General features: G+C 39.5%; 1 protein-coding gene across 1 annotated transcript in view; it reads right to left on the bottom strand.

Moving 5' to 3' along the window:
* The window catches only part of mmp17a (matrix metallopeptidase 17a), a 195046-nt gene that overhangs the window by 12714 nt on the left and 160887 nt on the right, over nt 1-21445 (bottom strand). The window contains exons 5-9 of the mRNA XM_061734350.1: nt 20196-20372; nt 16252-16354; nt 10116-10198; nt 8523-8675; nt 7653-7910 (exon numbers count right to left, since the gene is read on the bottom strand). Of these exons, the coding sequence (XP_061590334.1) occupies nt 7653-7910; nt 8523-8675; nt 10116-10198; nt 16252-16354; nt 20196-20372 (774 nt within the window). The remainder of the gene's footprint in view (nt 1-7652; nt 7911-8522; nt 8676-10115; nt 10199-16251; nt 16355-20195; nt 20373-21445) is intronic.

Raw genomic sequence — 21445 nt, 5'->3', positions numbered from 1 at the left:
TAATTGAGTAAAAATCTTCTAACTTGGAGTATTTTACAAGACCATCATAGACCAAAGTGTTCAAAGCTGCTGCTTTATTGATACTTTTTGACATTTTCCTTTTAAGCTTTAACTGTAATCAAACATACATGGGTGTCTGGTGGAAACTGGACATTTATTTATTCATTCCACCAAAATCCAGTGTCCAGCCCATGAATCAACCCATCTAATGATTTAACTTAGGTAAATCAAACAAAAAAAACGTTAATTCTGTATTGCTCAAGTTTTACATTTTTTAATAATGCCTCTTTTTTCTTTTTAAAGGTGATTTTTTTGGGCTCTAGTGGCCCATTATTGAAGTAGCAGACAGGAAGGGGGTAGAGAGAGAGAATGGGGATGACATGCAGCAAAGGTGCACAGGCCGGGATTTGAACCTGCGACCACTGCAGGAGGACTGTAGCCTCAGTATATATGAGCCGCCACCGAGCGGCTCATAATGCCTCTTTTTAATCAATTCATCTTCTTCTACAAATGAATAATATCCATATTATAATGTTTAATGTAATGCAAATACTGTGCATTACACAGAGCCAACTGTGAGCTCTCTCTGTCTCTCTCTCTCTCTCTCGCACGCACGCACGCGTGCACACACACACACACACACACACACACACACACACACACACACACACACACACACACACACACACACACACACACACACACACACACACACACACACACACACACACAATTATTAGACACTTTATGGGGGTTAAAATGTCTGAATGTTGTCAGATGCAAGGCAGTCGTAACCGTCTGATATGACAGACTCAGATGTGATGTCCTCGGATAACGATCAGCTTGTCTCACATGTGTAATAAATCCCTTTCAGAGAATAATATTAAATAATATTAGAATAATATTAAACTGAAAACTTACTTGGAAACTGTATTTAATGGCTGGAAGCATTATTAAAACACTGAGGAAATTAAGTGACATTGTAAAAGTTCATGAACATTTCAGTGGTTCTGAAAACTTCCTTTAGGAATGTGATAAATACATTGATTTTTGTAAATATTTTATGAATACTAGCACAGACTTTGTGTGCAACACAATGCGTAGCATATATTGTGCATTCACAGTTTATCCCAAGCCTTGCTCTCACTGACACATGTGCTTCCTCTGCATAAATAAGGAGCACTTCTGACTCAGTTGACAAAAGGTCACAACAGGCTAATTTGTGTTTGCACAAAGGCTATTTGTGGCAGGTGATGACTTTTTCGAGTAACTCTCAAGTACAGGGTTCAGTAGTGGACGATATGCCATGAAAAACTACGAGCCCAATTTGTAGTAGTTAGCAGAATACATCTTTCATCCATTTGAATTCCCTCAAAGTGTTTTCAGAAAAATGTCAGGTGATAATCACAACCTGAAACAAGATTTATTATACACAAGCAGAAGTAGTGCTCACATGCCCCAATTAAGCATTTTTTTTTAATCAATGAAGTGATTATGAGTCTTATAAGGCAAATGCAATATATATATATATATATATATATATATATATATATATATATAAAACATGGGAAAGTACCCCCTTAATGCTTCTATAGGATTTAAGAGGAAACATTGCATACAAGTGTTGCTGATCATTAGCCACTGATGACTGCATCATCAGCAATTGTTCAGACCTTAATAAAAGAATTACATTTTGCTGAGTGTTCAGGTGTGTGTTTACACGATACCAAGAGGGACAGAAATAAACAATGATCTTGGAGATTAAATTGTTGCTTCAAATCAATTTCGACATGGTTATTTATTAATTTGTTCAGTGTTCAGAGAAGTATAGCATATAACACACAGTTAAATCTCAGACCCCAGGGGCCTCACAAAGAATGTTAAATGTTGAAATCTATCTCAATACAAGAAGAAGAAAACTGACCAAGTACAGTTTGTTTGGAGAAGTTACCAAGAGAAAAGATGTTTTAGTTGATGTTGATTTGGTGAAAAACAGATATAGCTTATCAGCACAGACACCTCATACCCACTTATAAGCATGATGAGCCACAGGTCCTGAACACGTTGACTCTTTGATATTTTAGAAGCACATGAGGTCATCAATATTTGAATAATAAAAAAATAAAAAAATCAAGGATTTGGTACAGCTTTGTAGAAATCCAGATTTTGAAAAAATGAGCCAATGTTCCTCCACGATGTGGGAGACTAATCAAGACATAGAGGAAATGACTACTTAAAGTTATTGCTGCAAAAGATGGATCTAAAAGCTGCTGAATCATGGAGGTACTTAGTATTGCCCACATTGTTCATTTCACTTTCATTTTTGTTAAACAAATAATGGCACAGTAATAAAAAGAAGTGAGATATTATTGAGGTTCTGTTTGTCTACTTCCTACTATGATCAGATGGTTTTAATTATGCTAAGTGAAAAAAAAATATTGAATACAGGGGCACAAACTTTGCACATTACATATTATGACCTTCAAAAATTAAGGCTTTTTCCTAAGGTCATGAGGTTTGTGACATCATTTTGACAAAAACACCACGAGATACAGTACACTTTTTTTATTTTTATTTTATTTAACCTTTTTTAACCAGGAAAATCCCATTGAGATTAAAAACCTCTTTTCCAAAGGGAGACCTGGACAAGATAGGCAGCAGCAATTACAACACATAGTTATAAATGACGGAAAACACCAACAGATACATGAGCTCCTTGTTCAACCATGTTTTTTGTGCTATGAGCTTAACGGATTATTCAAGTGGCTGGGGTCAGCCACACGACCCTCCTCCACCTTCCACTTCTCCAGAGTGCGACTATTTCAACAATCTTCACTCTACAGGGCATGCAACATTTAGGGAATTTGGCCAGGGATATAAAAGGGGAGGTGGTATAATGTAATCTGGGTCTGTGATGTCACAGTACCCTGCTGATCTGAACGGCTTCCTAGATGAGAAATGCTCAGACCTTGACGGGGTTTTGTTGTTGCTCTGGATTGAGCTGCTAGAGACTTTGAATACCCAAATAAAATGGTCTCAAGCACAGAAAAAGTGGTACGTTGTTTAATATGCCTCTTTAGTCATGGGATATAATTATTTTAATGGCCGGGGTCCAGCCCTAAGTAGTCTGATTACAGACATTAAAGCCTATATCTTGAAATAGAACAAACAAAAAAACCAACAAACCATTTCTAACTTATCTACCACCACAAATTACTGAATTTCTTGGCAACAGTTGAACAAACAGAGCTGGAAAGTTGTGGTGCAGTGGGTGTTGTGAAGTTCTCTCCCTCATTATCTGTCTTGTCTGGTTTAATTTTGGATAGTGAAACACTCTGTAAAAGTGTAAATTAATTGGAGCAAATACATTTGATGTTTTATAACAATCATTTGCATCAACCAAGATGGAGGTCCCACACTGTCAGAACAGCAAATTAACAAAACAACATCTTGGTAATCAGCACGTTTGGTGGTGTTTTCTTTCCGGGTGTTTCAAAGATACTAACACACGTTGACGAAACTTTCTTCTTCTACAATGCATTGCTCCCTGCAGAGCCTCTTTCAAGTATTAACTATCACAGCCAGATGCAGTGCTACATTTTAAGCCTTTGGTTTTTTCTTTTGGCAGTAAAAGTAGTGCAATCGGTAGCAAATTGCATACACTAAACCTTATCAAATGACTGCGTTATCCATTTCAATTTTGGGCTAAGAAAAGGGAGCAGCTGTAAATGGCCGGGTTTCCCAGATCAGTTAAGTAGTTCTTAACAGCGAAAGACTTCTTTCAAACCTTCTTAAGGAGCCTGTGAAAGAAAATCGCGTTTCCCAGAGTTGCTCTTAGCTTAAGTATCTCTTTCATTAAGAAGGAAATGAAAGATGCTGCTGACCCAGTCTTTACAACCATCTTAGTGAACAAAGACTCACAGATCCAGCCGCGTCAGGCAAATCAATATCACACCAAGCAATGAGATATTAAAACAATGCACCCCGCACAAGTTTTGATCTATTTTATACTTTAGATTTATATTGTTTAGCATTTATTGGTGACAGCAAAGGGGAAAAAAAAGAAGAAAAATAAGGAATAACAAGTGTGTTCCTGTATATGCTTTATGCATTACGCACAAATAAAACGATCATCATGAATATCATTTATTTGATAATTTGGCTGCTATACAGCATGTTCTCGCTGCAAATCAACCGCGTCACCGTGCGCGAAGCAGAACTGTTTTTATGAACGCATTCGTGCGTCAGCACTTCAGTCCCCTGGACGTGCAGTCGGACCGGGCTGTCCAGGCAGCCGGGACACCGATCCTCCTGCCCGAGCCCGAGCCCGAGCGCACCTACACCTATGTGATGACAGGGAAGCAGGGATCCTTTGATGAATCGTTCATTACAGTCTCAAATATAATCAATGGTGTCGGTTTATATTAAAGAATCTTTTTGCCCAGAAGAAAAAAGAGCGAAGACAACAACCCATAACTATTTTTTTCACAGCTGCACCGCGGGGTTTAGGAGAAAAAGACGCAAGTCGGGATGCAGCGTCTCAGAAGCGCAGTGGAATACGTGCGTGGCGGGGATGATCTCTGCAATCTGAAGCCCTCTATAATTGTAAAAAGAATTTCACTTTTCACGGGTTCTTTTTGGAACATAACCCCTATGAAAAACCAGGGATTGCTGTAATTCCACGTTGCGATTTGCGAAACTCGCCTTCTCTTGGCTCATGTTTTTGAACGCACACACACGCCCACCCCGTTTCCTCCCGGTCTCTGCGTGTGGGGAAAAAAGCCTCACTGTAGCCAGAAATAACGGAGTAACGCACCGTTTGGATGAAAAAGGGTCATTGAATTATATTTATCATCTTAATTTTTCATTATAACGCACAGGCAGCAGGGAATTAGTGCGTTAGGCAGCAGTGCTGCGTGTAAAAATGCGCTGATAGTGATCGGTGATCGATTTGCCTGGCATCGATTGATTTGGTTTCAGAACCGGACAGCTGCTCCAAAGAGCTTCTGAAAGAGCGAAACTAAAGGACGGTGTTAAGAAGTCATCTGGGAAACACCCGTATCTTAGGGTTCTCTCTTAGTTCAAACCTTCTTTGAACCTCTCTTAAATCCTTAAGAGAGGTTGGATCTGGGAAACCCGGCCAATATATAGACAAACACATTTTGAGCACCAACTCAATCCATGCACCTTTGTTAAACAGAGTTAGAGTTAGGCGCTAACCGTTACTCTGTCTGACCCCTCTCAAAACAGACTTCACCTGACGTCATTAAGAAACAGTGAACTCTAAACAAGCTAATTAAACCAGGGGTGTCAAATTCGATTCCTTCCGATGTTTTAGATGTTTCCCTGCTCGAACACACGCTGATAAACATGGCTGTGTCAAAAGACACTTGTCCAGACCTCGATGACATGCTGATGACGACCATTCATTTGAATCAGGTGTGTTGATGCAAGCGAACATCTAAAACCTACAGGACAGCGGCCCTTGAGGACCTGAGTCCGACCCATGTGAATTAAACAACAAAATCTGGCTTTTACACCTAAAAAATGTATAGTAAGAAAAAAAAAAAGGTCAGTAAAACTAACAGCAACAGCAGGATTGATTGACAGTTGTCCCAGTTTGTGATTAAGAATGAAATAAGCAATCATCTGATCCATTACATATATATATATATATATATATATATATATATATATATATATATATATATATATATATACACAGTTGAATTTTGCAAAATAGCCGGCTAATGTGCAAAATAACCGGCAGGGCGGCTAATGTAGAAAAACGGCAGTAGCCGGTTAATGCTGTGGATGTGTCAGACCCGACACTTTTTCAGGGAGTGTAACGTTAGGCTTCTTCAACAGCCATAAACAGCCTTGTCAACAACAAGCATGAGCAGCATATGGGCTTCTTCCATTGGCTGCTACGCACAAACTGCACTGATTGGCGACTGTAAGTGACTGGTTTGATGCGCGAATTTCATCCATTCAAATGAACTGTAGGCTATTCTGTAGTGTAGTAACTGGACTCTATCTACCAAATGAATTACGTTTGCTTAGTTTGTTTTGGTTTCATCAATTTGTGCAAATGGAGGAGGATCAGAGGCCTCATCTCATCATGCGCGCGATTCGGGTTTAGGAGCTTCACCTTCCATGAGAGAGACGCAACAACTGTTTGTCTGTTTTGGAGGTGCAAAGAGAAGGTGTATATATATATATATATATATATATATATGTATATGTATATGACAAAAATATTACATATGACAAATACATTTCCTGTCAGAGTAAATGACAGTTCCTGCTTCAGTGTAAACTGATACAAACAATAGAGATAAAAATGTTCATAATCTTCAGGGCTCAAATGACTACTCATTTGTACATCTGATTGCTGCATTGTGGGGGAAGATTGGATTGATTACTGTGATTGGAGGGTTGGCTTAAGCATTTGATGGAATAACCAATGGTGGAATGAGATTTGAGGGCAACCTGTTAAATGCGCTACTAACCAAAAGGAATAAAGTTAACAGTTGCTTTTGTTACCCTTTTTTCTTGCTCTGCTGCCATAGAGGCCGTTTTCAGGAGGACAAGCTTTACTTTTATTTCAGAGCAGTAACAAGCAGAGTGGCCTCAGAGGATGGATCTATAGGAACGCTTTAGGATCCACTGACTGGACCTCCGTGATTAGATTGGAAATTCATATTGCCGGAGTCATATAAAGAGTAATATGACCCCCCACATTACCATTTGTTCTGTTTTGTTTTCCCTCCAGACGTGTTCTCCCAGTGAGCTTTCAACGGCTTCAGTGGATTGATAACACTGAACATGGCTCTTTGTTAACGATGCAAAGGTCAAAGCTGAAAAGAGCATTTTGTGCTTGAGCAACCCGGTGCCTGTAATTGAGAAATGTTTGATGACTGTAAAGTGCAGCGTAACATCTGAGAACGATCTCCAGGGAAGATCGACACAAACTACTAAATATAATGTTATTTTTTCACGAGTTATAAAAAGGAATGACTTGTGTCTGAATATTTTACTAAACATAATGCATCAGTTTGATTCCTACACTGTTATTGTGTAACAAAACTGACTCCAAGCCAACTTTACTTGTCATTTCTTTGCAGTTTCAAATGTTTTTGGTGACATTCTAGAAGCCTGTTTTCACTCTTTCAGTAGTTTTCCAACTTCTTTCTTTTTCTAACGTGAGAGCAGACGTTGAGATTTACGCTTCCTGGACTGTTTGTCTGTCGGTGAGCAAAATAATGTAGAAACCACTGCCTTGACTTTAGATGAAACTCTATATCAAAGAGGAAAACCTATTAAATTGAAATGGAGGTCCTGATCACTTTACATCATTTTTGGTGTGCGGTTCTCCCTGAGGGTACCTCTCGTTCATTATGGAAATATAAAGCATAAGAATAAATGTTTTATGAATGACTCTTTTACATTCGCTATGATTCAGTTCACTTAATTAACTACAGCTAAGCCGACCTTTCCACGGTGTACCCCAACATTTTGCCCAAAAAGAACTGGGATAGGTTGCAGTGAACCTCCATAGTTGGATGGATGGATTTACAGCCATCCCACTTTGATACAACACATCAGCTGAAGAAAAATAAAAACTAAAGCCTTTATGTGTGTGTTCTCACCATCAGACCACCTCATGGCATCATCCAGTTGAGGTGGGAGCCCCTTCCACAGCGCGCTGTCTTTAGGGTAACCCAGGTCCATCCTCCGTAGGTGGTCATCGTAACGCCAGTAGTGGTTGTCTCTGAAGAAGTACGTTTTGTCGTTGTGTAGCCAAACAAAGGCTGCATCTATTCCTTCCACTGGGAGGCCAAAGTCACTGATTGGACGAGGGTAACCCTCCTCTACGTTGTTATCTTTAAACACCCAATACTTTACTCCTGAGGGGGAAAACAAGAAGCCTTTACAGTTTAGCATGCAGCAGCATGCAGCAAAAAAATCAATTTTATATCTGTTGAAAAATAACCACATCAAGAAAAATATTGCACTAGAATACAAAGTATACGATATTTTCATATCCTCTCCATTACCTTTTTTATTTATTATAAATATCTCATAGCTATCATTTTTGTCCATTTGTTCCTGTAGTTTCTTGTGCCGGCCCCCCTTTTTTCTCTTTTGTGCATGTTTGCAGGCCGGAGCCTCAGGAGCTGCGTTCTGGCCTGTGTTCCCGCTTCCTGCTCAAGGTTTCTTCCCTCCTAAAGGGGAGTTTTTCTTGCCACTGTTTGGCTTAAGGTTTTTCTCCCACTATGGGAGTTTTTACCTGCCATTGTTTATATAATAATTGCTCGGGGGTTTATGTTTATGTTTATGTTCATGTTCTGGATCTCTGGAAAGCGTCTAGAGACAACATCTGTTGTATTAGACGCTATATAAATAAAATGTAATTGAATTGAGCAGCAATATAACAAAAAAAAACTGGAATAAAGTCCTTGTGCTCAACCGAAAAATCGACATGTAGAACAACTTTGGAAGTAGGCAAAGACATTCACCTTTGAAAAATACTATTCTGTGGTCCCCAGGTCTCTCATAAACGGCATCCACGCTGTCCAGGTTGGGAGGAAGGCCCCTCCAGAAGCGATGAATCTGTGCTGGACGCAGCGACACCAGATGCTTCTCTCGCGTTAGTCTCCAAAAGTACTTTCCTGTGAGAGAAAAGAAGTAGGACGAGTTTAATTAGAGCTGCTTTGCGACACGATCGTACAAGATAAGCCATGTCCAGGTTGGTGATTAGTTGGTTTGCTACATCTAAAATCACCAATTACCTTTTCCTGCTTTTATCTTTTTTTAAGTTTTCTCAGCAAAAAGGTTACAAGATGAACCACTACACACGCTCAGAAATAACTACTTTCAATAAGATACACCAGTAAATAAAAAACAAAAGGAAGCAAGCAGAATAAGGATAGATGAAACGTTCCAATGATCTTAAGAAAAGTTTTTCACTCAAGAGAGTGTGGCCACTATAATGACCATTATGGATGTGGATACAAATAAAACAACATTTTGAGTGTGTAAACTGATGGCCTGTAGATGTCCTTCAGTATCAAGTCATTTTCCCAAAGATGGATCACTGTTTGAGGAACACTGAGGCTTTGTTGAAAGAAACAAACAAAAAAAAAACAGCTTAAAAAACTCCTATGGGAGATATAAAGTCATTTCAGAGAGGAAGAGACACAAAACTATCACAGTGTGTCACAAACAACCAGGAAGAGTCACTTTTACAACCACAATGCAATACAAAAGCAGCTATGATGGAAAACAAAACAACCTCAATGTGATAAAAAAGCCTCAACCACTGCAGACACTAAGACATTAAATAGTTCAGCTGAACTGAATGGAATTTGTCTGAGTGGTTCAGTCAGCTGAGCTCCAGGGTATTCCAGACGTTTCATCCAGTAGAAGAACAGGCTCAAATCTCTCTAGTTCTGTGTAAACTGGACTGTTCACTATTTTCTTTGTTTTCCATCTTATCTGATCTCTCAACAAATGTTGAATATTTAGTTTCCTGATCAGATGATCAATAATCTAAATATTAAAGGAGCTTGAGGCTCCTTTCAAGAAATGAGACTCTCTAGCGCCACCCTTCACCACGACGGTCGTTGGGGGTACTGCAGCCAACAGTGAAGCTGGCACGGGAGAACGGGGAGAACGCACATGCAGCGTCATGTGACGTCACATCCGCAGCCCAGCGCGGGAAATTTGGGCCCGAATTGCAGCACATTTTGCAGCAACAGCCTGTTCAAGGCAACGGAGAGATACACTAGAGGGCTCATTCTTTTGGGTTTGGAACCCTTCATCTGACATTATTACTAGAAAACTTAAAATGTATACGGATTTTTTTCATAAATCCTGCCACAATCCGGCCTCAAGCTCCTTTAAATAGCTTCTATGCACTAGTTAATCTGTCTTTTTATGAAAAATATAAGTATGACAGAGCTTTATCTAACTATAAAATACAAAATCCTAATCTTAAAGCTGTATCCACACACACACACACACACACACACACACACACACACACACACACACACACACACACACACACACACATTCTGCAATCACTTTCTCTCTTTAGGTTCAAATACCTTTGAAGAAGAAGGCCTCCCCTCGTATTTGGGCTACGGCATCAAAGTGGCTGGTGCATCTGTCTGGGGCATCTTGCGCCAGCCTGAGAGAAACGGGCAGGTCATCAGGAAAGTTTGGAGAAAGGATGAGAACCGTTGCAGAGAACAGAAAAGACAAAGAGGAGCTTGAACCAGTTGAAAACCAATGAAACTGTTACATTCATACGCTGAACCATCTGAGGCAATAAAATCCTACATTTTCTGGATAGTGGAGAATTCAACAAGTTTTCCATTCAGAAATCAAAACAGCAGGACAATTGAACTTGGCTACTAAAAGCCCAAGCCTGCATCTGTGTGCATGTGTGTGCATGTGTGTGCGTGTCTTACCTAGAATTAAATAGGCTACACATAAGTGGAAATGCTTACATGTTGTGGTCTTTTAGTTCATTTAGCCCGAGGGGCTAATAAGCGATTTAACGCGGTGACGTGGTCAGCCTGCCAATGATGAAACCATTAGCACCACAGGCCGCCATTGTGAGAGGGCCGAGAGCCCTCGCATTAGCAACAAAGAGCCTTATTCAGAGCTCTTGTACCAAGGTGCGGCTGCCTCGTGGTCTGCTTTTGTAAGCTTTGTCAAATGAAATCTAGCTTTTCCAGACATCACAACAGTTGGAGGTAGTGTAAATAGGAAAAATGAGTGAAAGGCCAAAACCTAGAGAGGGGTTTTTATATGCCTGTTAAACTCTAAAATTGTTCATTGTCATTGTTTTGATGAGGGAAACTTTTTAGCATTTTATCAATGGTTTGGAGCAGTTTCGCGTCTCCTCAAGCTAATTTCCCCATCTTTAAGTAAAAAAAAACAAAACTGTTGGCTCATCAATAAGTAAAAAGTGCAATTACCTGTTTTTTGCCTTTAGCCTGATCATACAGAGCTGAGCTGGCACTTTTAAATGAAATACTGTATAAGTAACCCAGCATCTAAAAAACTGCATGAAGAGAAAAGAAATCAAAAGAAAATCTGGACCCTTTGTTGTGGAAAAAGACTAGTTCAAAACATACGCAAGACTGAAATCATGGCTGAGCCAGTCCTGATGAGACTGAAACAGAGTTATACTCATCTAAGTTCTCAAATAGTGTTTGATCTTTGAGTTCAGCCTACTCTAAGCTGTGGATTATTTCTACTATTCCAATGATCTTTTTGTCCACTCTGGGGTTTGCTTTACTCTTGTAGTTACATATGTATACAATGGCTGTGGTCAAAAGGATCGTTCACCTTGAAATAGAAAACTGCATTCTAGCCAAGCACGTTGTCCTGAGAACACTAGTCTTTGGTAGAGTGTTAACATGGTGCATACAGTTATAGCAGGCAGCCCAACCAGAGCTTCAACATTAAAGTCATCCATGGGTTAATGAAATTGTACAATGAGAGTCCAAAGACAGCCATGGGTGAGTGGTTATTTGCCTGGACTGCCCACCTGGCTTTCACGTTCAGCACGGTGGCTTAGTGGTTAGCACTGTTGCCTCACAGCAAGAAGGTTCCCGGTTCGACTCCCAGGCCCAGCAGGACCTTTCTGTGTGTAGTTTGCATGTTCTCCCCGTGCTTGCGTGGGTTCTCTCCGGGTACTCCGGTTTCCTCCCACAGTCCAAAAACATGCATGCTAGGTTAATTGATGATTTTAAATTGCCCGTAGGTGTGAGTGTGTCTGGTTGTTTGTGGGGACTGCGGGTGGAAACTAGCATTTCTGCTAAACCCGGTGTATTTACACTGCGTAATGTAGTGTTAATTAATATGCATTGTCCCGTCTAAATAAACTTTGAAACTAAACGTTCTGACAGCTGGTATATAGGCCACACCAGACCCTCATGACCCTCTGTACTGAAGTGGGTGAAGAAAATTAATGGATTTGTAATAACGTAAACAAGGGATGCTAATTGCGTTTTTTTTGTTGCTTTTTTAAAGTTATTCTATGCAACTTCTGAGAGCTAGCAAGATTTGAAAGTGGCGCCTGTCACTACCTTATTTGAGTCCCTACCCTATTTGAGTCACACATGCGCAGTCGCGTCCAACATCGTCGGCCATCTTGGAAAGCAAAATACGGCAACACCACTTGGACAAACTATATACATAAAAATAAATGGAAAAAAAGGCAAACCCTCAATAATATGTTATAAAAACGAAATAAAAAATTATATAACATCTATAAAGGTACTATCAAAAGAAAATCAGTCTAAGTTACAATCTTGCTACGCTTAAACACTTTTGTTGAAATGTCAACCCCTGTGATTATTTTATTTTGTGATTATTTATTTTATTTTTATTTTTTTATTTAATCTTAAAAGATAATCTTGGAGAAAATGTATAGGTATAGTTTTTTTTTATAATAAACTTTATTTAACATATCAAAAGTACAGAATTCCTTTGAGGAAACATTTGTTTGCAACTGAAACATAACAAGTTCACAACACACAAGCAAATAAGTATACCTATACATACATTTTTTCCAAGATAATCTTCTAAGATTAAATAAAAAATAAAAAATAAGATAATCTTCTAAGATTAAATAAAAAATAAAAAATAAAATAAAATAATCACAAAATAAAATAATCACAGGGGTTGACATTTCAACAAAAGTGTTTAAGCGTAGCAAGATTGTAACTTAGACTGATTTTCTTTTGATAGTACCTTTATAGATGTTATATAATTTTTTATTTCGTTTTTATAACATACTATGGAGGGTTTGCCTTTTTTTTTCCATTTATTTTTATGTATATAGTTTGTCCAAGTGGTGTTGCCGTATTTTGCTTTCCAAGATGGCCGACGATGTTGGACGCGACTGCGCATGTGTGACTCAAATCGGGTAGGGACTCAAATCAGGTAGCGACAGCGCCTCCTCTAAGCAGAAGGCATCTGATTGGTTCTTTCCCTTCCTGGACCTGGACCAATCCGTTTCATTCTGACCGAATGGGCGGGGCTTAGAGGTGCCTCTTTCAAATCTTGCTAGCTTATCAGGGATCAGGGATTTGTTGCATAGAATACCTTTAACAAACACCACTGTGGTTGCGACTGATACACAGTAGAAAATAACCCTCAAACTCCTGTACATGCTTCCCCTTTGCCACTGGGTATATGATGAAATAGAATTCCTATCTGGCATTCCTATCTGGCACATTGTAATGTCTCTAACAGGTTTGCCCTAATCATTGTAAACATGAAGTTAATTATTTTAAAGGACATTTACAAATAGACAGCTGTAAATAATGTTCCAGTCTCAGCGGATGACACATTAGACATCACAACTATAACAACAAAAGTTACAAATTATAGTGTTGGAATCACTTTTGGAGCAGATTTGATAAACAGTGATAAAAACAATACCTTTCACCTGTGGTGCTGACAGATGGAAGTCATTTATTCTAAGAATAGAATAATGAAATGAAAGCTAAATCGCGTACTCTAGTAATGCTCATTGCTGTCTGACTACTTCTTTTATGTATGCTAATAGATGGCTTCATTATGCACCACCACTTATTAAACAGTATATTAAAATGATATTAGATAGAACATTACACATAAAACAAGCTTCAAATGACCTGAGACACACGTCCAAGCTTTCTACGAAGCTCTGAAGATTGTCGTCTTTGATGATTGCCAGAATAACATCAAACTGATGTTGACTCAAACAAGAGCATGATTAAGATTGTCCTCATTCGACAGCACTTATGGCAGACTCTCCCAGTTCCTCTCATCTAAATCTCTTTTGAAGCCTTTCCCGTGACATTGTTTATAAAAAGTCAACTCTCAGCACTGTAGATGCTCACATTGTTAACATCATGGTCATTGCCCTTCATGTGGCCGACAATTAACGGTTTTTGTGCACCTTAGCCAACATATTCTGTATACAGTAATTCCTGTTCAAAATGTTTATCTTCTCAGACCTTTTTTTTATCATTAATTTAAATTACAAATCAAACTACATTATTTATATTCATTTTTTGTTAACAAATGTATTAGTGCCACTCATTAGCACAGTATTGTCAGTGGTTCTTTCCCCAACATAGCAGATTTATATGCCCCTGTGTGGTCAGATGTGGTACTTCTACATAGAGTGGCTTTAATAAGGTACAATGGGAGATATCTTAAACATGGAGAATGTATTCTTTTATTGTTGAAAAAAAAAAATGTTATGTCATTTTAAAAGGAACGTGATTTTAACCCCATGTCTGTTGAATTTGTGCCATCATAACTCTTGCATGTGCTTGCTAGATACAATTAAACCCAAAGCTAACTTGATTACAACACGTGGTCTTGTTCCTGTCAGATTGAGCAACATGACTGTGGCCCGTACACAGAAAAAGAAGCTTAAAAACTGCCATTCAGAAACCAAAGGGCTATGGAACTTAATGCTTTCTTTCAGTCTATGATTGCACACGACAATGACTTACTGTACATCACTCACATCCACTCATTTTCTATGGAAAGCAAAACAGCCTGTTTATCGCCTCGGCAAGGAATCTTGGGAAGGCAGCGCGTCTGGGCAGTAGCTTGTGACTGCAGCAGGTTTCCCTCTGTTCTACAATCCCTCACTGCCTCATTGCAATCTACTGTAAGTGCAACGTCTTATGAGTGAAATGAATTACATACATTACAATTGTATAGTTTTTGTTGTTTATTCTTTCTTGCCTTTTTTGTTATCTGTTCTTTATTCAGAGAGCAAAACAAAGGCCAAACAGCTTTTATTTCCTCAGAGGAATTTTATATATCATGAATATATATGTAGCATGTCTCACAGTAAGTCTCATGTTACTGTATTTTTTATTCTTTTTGCAATGCCAGAGTTGTGCAACATGAGTCAATTTCAATAAATTAACTTAGGCTTGTTAGCCCAAAAAATATTTTGGAAGTTTACAAACCTGTATGTTATTCAGAAATTTGAAAAGTTTAACTGTCTGCTCATTTGTCATGCATTACACAATAGTATTGTTTAAAAAGGCAAACATCTATTACATCAGATAAACCTTTTAATCAGTGAAATATTTAGAAGAATATTCAACTTCAAAAATAAATCGATAGCTGCAGCCCTAAATCATTTCATCCCCACCATATTTTCACTTACATCATGGTATTTTTTTTTACGTCAGAATTTTGAGGATCGGTGCCAAATGAAGCAAATGTATTCTTGGATATGTTATGAGCCTGTGCAATAAATGTGATTATGAAGTTTGTATATCTAATTTGTTCTTCTGAACAACTATGTTGAAGTCAGTGGCAGCCTCTACGTGTTCAAAAGAGCTGCCCCTAAACTTGCATATGATCCAGAAATCATCAGCGTCTCACTCACTGACTTCACATTTGAAGGAATCCTAATGATTCCAATGTACCCCAGTTTCCTTTAGTCCCACACTGAAGTCAATTGTCAACTGGGCCCACTTAATAATGATTAAAAAAAGTTTTAATGAGATCCGTCATGCTCTCATAGTTTAATCTCCACAACATATCCACTAATCAAATTCATGCTCCATTTTTGACCATTTTGATGATAAGATGTCTCTCTTTTCGAGACACCATGAGGCCAAATGGAGTTAATGCCCAGATGGTCTCAAAATGTTGAAAATGGCTCGATGTCTTGACCCATTAGCTGTCTGCACCGGCACACTGCCTTAAAATCTATAAGCATCCTCATATAAACTTGTACATGAGATAAAAGACCTCTGAACCTTGGGGATTTCAGGACAGACGAATATTGTGAATCAATCCAGTTCTTTTAGCTCTCCTGAAGCAAGGACTCCCTGTCAGTGGCACTTATCCTTCGTATGGGTGGAAAGATTGTGAAGCACCACAATTAATTTTATCAAAAACAAATTGTGATTTGCTCCGACAGAGTAGCACACTCAGCTGGAGCAGCTGAAAATCACATGTAGTGACTAACAAAAACCAGCAACTGGACAAAGAAGTTCAAACCAAAGGCAGAATGAATCAGAAAACGTCTAATAATATCCAAAAAGTCCAGAGTGATAAAAGTCAAAATGCCAAAATGCCCAGCTTCTGACAATCAAAACTGTAGTTGTATAGCTAAACCAAACATATGATATTTTAAATATTTTTTTGTTAGCATTAAATGTGCCGATCTGTGTCCCTGCTACAGCAGATGTCACTTACAGCAGGGTGGAACGGTTTTCAGGAAGATCCAGCAGGACAGGAGGTTCTGGAGTTTGAGAGGGGTTGCCTGGTTGATCCGTGTGGGAGACAGAGTCTCTGACACCTGGAGATTTTAAATGAACATACCAAAGAAAAAATGATTAACTACTGTTACTTTCTTTCTTTTCTAGCCCGAGGAAAACAATACTTCTTAACATCTTATAGGTCATTTATTGATCAATGTTGAACTGACAACATAAGTTCTCCATAGCGGAAAACCCTACGTTGCGACAACAGTTGTATGCTAATGTGCAGAAATGCAACTATGCATCAAGTTGATTTGGACCAGATAGACAGATTGTTGCAATGTCTTTGAAAAATATTATTGCTTAAAATTTATGAGCGATAACTCACATAAGATAACTTCATCTGCTCTGATGTCATGTCAGAGCCACATAAGTTTATTACAGAGCAACAGACAACAGACAAGCAGGTCCACCAACAGGGACGGACAAATGGGTAAGTTGTCAGTAATGTCTAGAGCAAGGTAAGCAACAGCACGACTACTAACATTTACTACCCTTTTAACGTTACCTGACTTGCTTGTTTGTATAGACATAAGACACAACACATTCTCTCTGACAGAAACAGTTTAGTCTGGTAGCTTTGTAATAAGCGGAGGACATGGGAACAGGGAGCTCAACTGTAGTCTGGAGAAGACAGCAGAGCAGGAGAGCTTGCCGAGGCAGGTTGCTCAGGTAACAGTTGCAGTGACAGAAAGAGAGGATAATGAGGACCAGCTCTGTAGACGAGAGTGATGTACGAGGGGCTCGCTGCCCCATCTGAACAGGATGGATCGGAGACTCATCAGACATTTAATTTTAGAGATGTTGCATTATGGCCAACTAAAATGGACGACTGATGGAGTGAAGCTCTTTACTGTGATGGCAAAATGGGGAGGGGTATCTCAGATTATCCTGTCTCGGGTACAGGCAAGACTGCCAGCTGGCCTGAAGACAAGTACAACACCTTGTTTCCATTTGCTCACATTGACCAAGCACCAACATTCCAACTTCTGTCTTGATGCTTAGCAACTAATAAGAATTGCAGTTCCTCGACTGACAAATGAGACGATAAACAGTTTTGGTCTCCATAGCTAGATTTCACATCCATGGAAACTATAATGTGAATGCTTTCGAAACAAATCAGGTAAAATTACATAAAGCAACACATTTTGGTATAATTAGTGTAGAGTGTGGACCTTTGATTGGCAGCCCAGCATGTGGCTATCAGTGATGAATTTTGCATCTTAGTGCTTAGCACATCAATACATTTTGAGCAAAGCTTCTGACCTGTGAATGGCCTAGCAGAGCATAATCATTCATATTTTAAGGTGAATATATTTAGGGCCTGAGCACTTACAGTGTGAAGGCCCTATTATATCTGTAGGAATTTCTAGGGCCCGAGCACTTACAGTGCGAAGGCCCTATTGTATCTGTAGGAATTTGTATTATTCTTTATCCTTCTGACGAAAGGAGGGCCTTTATGCCCCCCTAAACGTGCCTCAAAAGTCACCAAATTTTGCACGCAAGCCAAGCCTGGCAAAAAATTTGATATTTAATGGTTTGCATTAATGGGCGTGGCAAAGTGGCTCAACAGCGCCCCCTAGAAAACTTTGTGCCTCAAGCCCCACAATACGGTTTGACGTACATGCACGAAAATCGGTACACGCCTGTATCAGGTCGCAACTTAAAAAAAAGTCTCTTGGCGCCATGGGCGAAACCGAACAGGAAGTCGGCCATTTTGAATTAATCGTGTAATTTTGGCGCAATTTATGCCATTCCTTCGGCAGTTAATACGGCCCGAACCGTAATGTGCACCCAGGTGTGTTATACATCAAAATATGCGTCTCCATCCTGCGCATTACTTTTCTCTTTCAAAAGCTTTACCGTGGCAACGCCAAATAGCGCTCCCCCCCTTCATCTGATTGGTCCATATTTGATAGTTCCCCAAAAGTTACCAAATTTTGCACGCAATCCAGGCCTGGCGATAAATGTGATATTTCATGGTTTGCATTAATGGGCGTGGGAAGATGGCTCAACAGCGCCCCCTAGAAAACTTTTCTCTGCCATAACTTTTGAATGGTTTGGCATAAAGACTCGTGGGTGGTGTCATCAGACTCGGTATTGAGTACTTGACCTTCATTGGCCTGAATTAGCCCCGCCCCTTCTTCTGATTGGTCAATATTTGATAGTCCCTATTTTCTGGCATAACTTTTGAATGGTTTGACATAGAAAGTCGTGGGTGGTGTCATTTCTGATATGCTTATGGGGTTAATTTTGGTGCTTTTAATTTTACTAGCAGATTGTCACTGGCCGCAGTTCAGTCTGGAAGGGTGCGAAGATGAAGCTTAGCCAATAACAGACAGCTTGGGCTAAGATTGGCTAAATGCAGCATACATTTGTGATTTCAACACCAAAACAACCTTTGCAATGGGAGCTCCACAACATCTCCAGCGTGGATCAGCTAAAGAAGCCAGGAGCCACAGAAGATGATTTCAGGAATATTCAAATCAGAAGCATACAGGTATCTGCAGTCAATTACCTTGTGACCACAGTTGTAGCAGGCCTTATGATCCCGGGTTCCAGCAAAGTTCAGTTTTTCTACATTTTAGCTATGGCAGCACTTGTTTCGGATGTTGTTATGTCAGTGAAACTTGAAATGAAGATGTTTGGATGGATAGGAATGAATGCAATATGAATTAACATAATATGTTAGCACAGGATGAGTCAGCGAAGATAAATCGGCTGATATTGAAATAACGTGTGTTCCAGTGGGATTCTCACACCTGCTCTTTTCACCCACTTACTTGCACTGTGTAGTAGGAGAAAATCCAATAGTGAAGACTACAAGCATATGTAGTGATGCAGAGCCTCTCGGTGGATGTAAACCTCCCCTCGCAGAGCTACGATGTGCACCAAAATTTTCTGATTACGCATCAGCACAATGCAGACTGCAAGAGCTATGATTGGTCCACTGCACTGCATCATTTCCAACATTTCACTTTTCAGTGGTGTCCCTTCCATTGGACTCATTCACAGGACGTACAGCCAACCTCTTCACACCACTTCTCTTTTGTTTGCAACATTTGTAATGAAAGCATTTGCTGTTCGTAATCAGTCAGCTCCAAGTCCAACAGTGTCCTCTCTTATAGAAAAACAAAACCTAAAGGTGAACACTCAACCAATGAGCCTCATGCGTTTTCACAAAAGAGCCTATCCAAAGAATGATAACTTCTTACATTTTGGCGGCACATCCACCTCAACGCAGAACTTGGAAAAGGAAATGATGACGTTGGCTTAACGCTCCCATTGAGTTGACAGAGAAGCATAACTAGGCTTTTGTGTAACCGTTATTTTATGTGTTGAACACCAGGGAGCATGGTCTGTATTTCGTATGGACTGAGCCAGTGAAAACAATGAGTAAAGGCTAAATACGAAGCAAGTCCTGCCTTAGATTTTTACTCCGAAGCAGAAAAACAAATCACACATTAAAGTGATATATTTTGTAAATTATTCTAATTAAACAAGTTCACTGATAATAAAGTGCCAACAGCAGACATTCTGGTGAGCTTTTTTTATTTGCAGCACTTTATGCATTTAACAATGTGGGCAGTTTTATTGTGGTGTCTATCTTTACTTCAGCTCAATTAAACTCATCTACCTGCTTCACAAAATCGTCCTTCAGCATTCTTTCCAACATTTCCTTCACACCTCCATTATCATTAGTCTCTCCCCTGCACACTTCTACTTTCTGTACCAGTCAATGGTATGATGTGGTCATATGCTATAAAGAGGCCCAATTACCTCCATCCATGTTGCCATTAATCAATAACTTTATCCCACCAAACCCTATTCTTCTTTCTCTTTAGCATACACACTGATTGGATGGATGTGTCCTCCTACCGTAGAGCTGCCAGACGCGTACTTTGTCCTCATAGGGCAGATCATATTTCAGAGGGTCTCCCACAGGACCCTGGTAGTACGGTCTCATGATAGACTCCATGGCTGAGGTGTGGACGAGGCCGATGGCGTGACCAAACTCATGGACTGCGACCGCGAACAGATCCATCCCGTGAGACTCTGAAAGAGATGCAGAGAATGAGAAAGCATCTTTTTAATATGCTTTTATACATATAATACCCACAGCTACTCTTAATTGACCAAATGGGACCATTTCAAACTTCCATTTCAAATGAAATTTATAATGAAACTTCATTTCCTCCTCTTGGGAAACAGAAGGATTTTTACATTTTCACCTTTTGTAAATCATAAAATAATTCCACTTTAGTTAAACTTTTGCTTTATCAGCCTTAGCTTTGAGGTATATCACATTTCTGTGTAATTATTAGGATTGCGTTGCCCCTGTTTGCACGTTTATCCCTTTTGAAGGAAGTCTATAGGTTGCAAGTCAAGAGGCATGACAGATATTTCTGGTGGCAGTGAGAGCTGTCTGGGATGTGGCGGAGGGAGATAACTATGGTAATACTGCCTGAGTCCCTGGGCTGCCAATCAAAACCTAAGTGTGGAAAGACACCTAAAGAAGCTAAGAAATATTACAACACATTTCCCTGGATATTCAACTAAAAAGAAATGGCAAAGCTTGCAAAAGCTCCTTGTCTGGCTCTGCTAAGCGAAACAAAACCTGGGGTGTTGAGACTCAGATTTGCAAACATGAGTGCAAGCGTGTCGAACCAAGTTAGCTTAGAGTTTCTCAGAAGCTGGGATCAAATTTGCTTTTGTTAACCTTACGATGGCCTTGACGTGGGAACATTTCAGCACTGTGCTCTATTGAAAGACAGAGGACAAGCGGAGGAAAGTGCTTGTGCTTACAGCACTTGGGACATTCAGAGGCCAAACGCCAGCTCTAATCTACAGGAACACAAAGGAAAGGAAGAAATTGGGATAAAATGATGAATCAAGGGAGGGCAAGGATTCACAAAAAAAGTAGGTACCATGTAATCGTATTCACATTCACCATTTGTGGTTGACAGAAAAGAAATAGCAGGGTCTGAGGACAAAATCGAACCTGAGAGATTTAGATGAATTAACCAGTTACAAGAAGTTAGACAACACTCTCAGAAAACAGATGAACAAACCAAGGATGGAAAGAACAAATTAGAGTAAAAGGGCGAAAATATATCTACTAGCATCAT

The sequence above is a fragment of the Cololabis saira genome, chromosome 11, assembly GCF_033807715.1.
Source record: "Cololabis saira isolate AMF1-May2022 chromosome 11, fColSai1.1, whole genome shotgun sequence".
Classification (NCBI taxonomy): Eukaryota; Metazoa; Chordata; class Actinopteri; order Beloniformes; family Belonidae; genus Cololabis; species Cololabis saira.
This window is presented reverse-complemented; position numbering and strand designations above follow the sequence as displayed.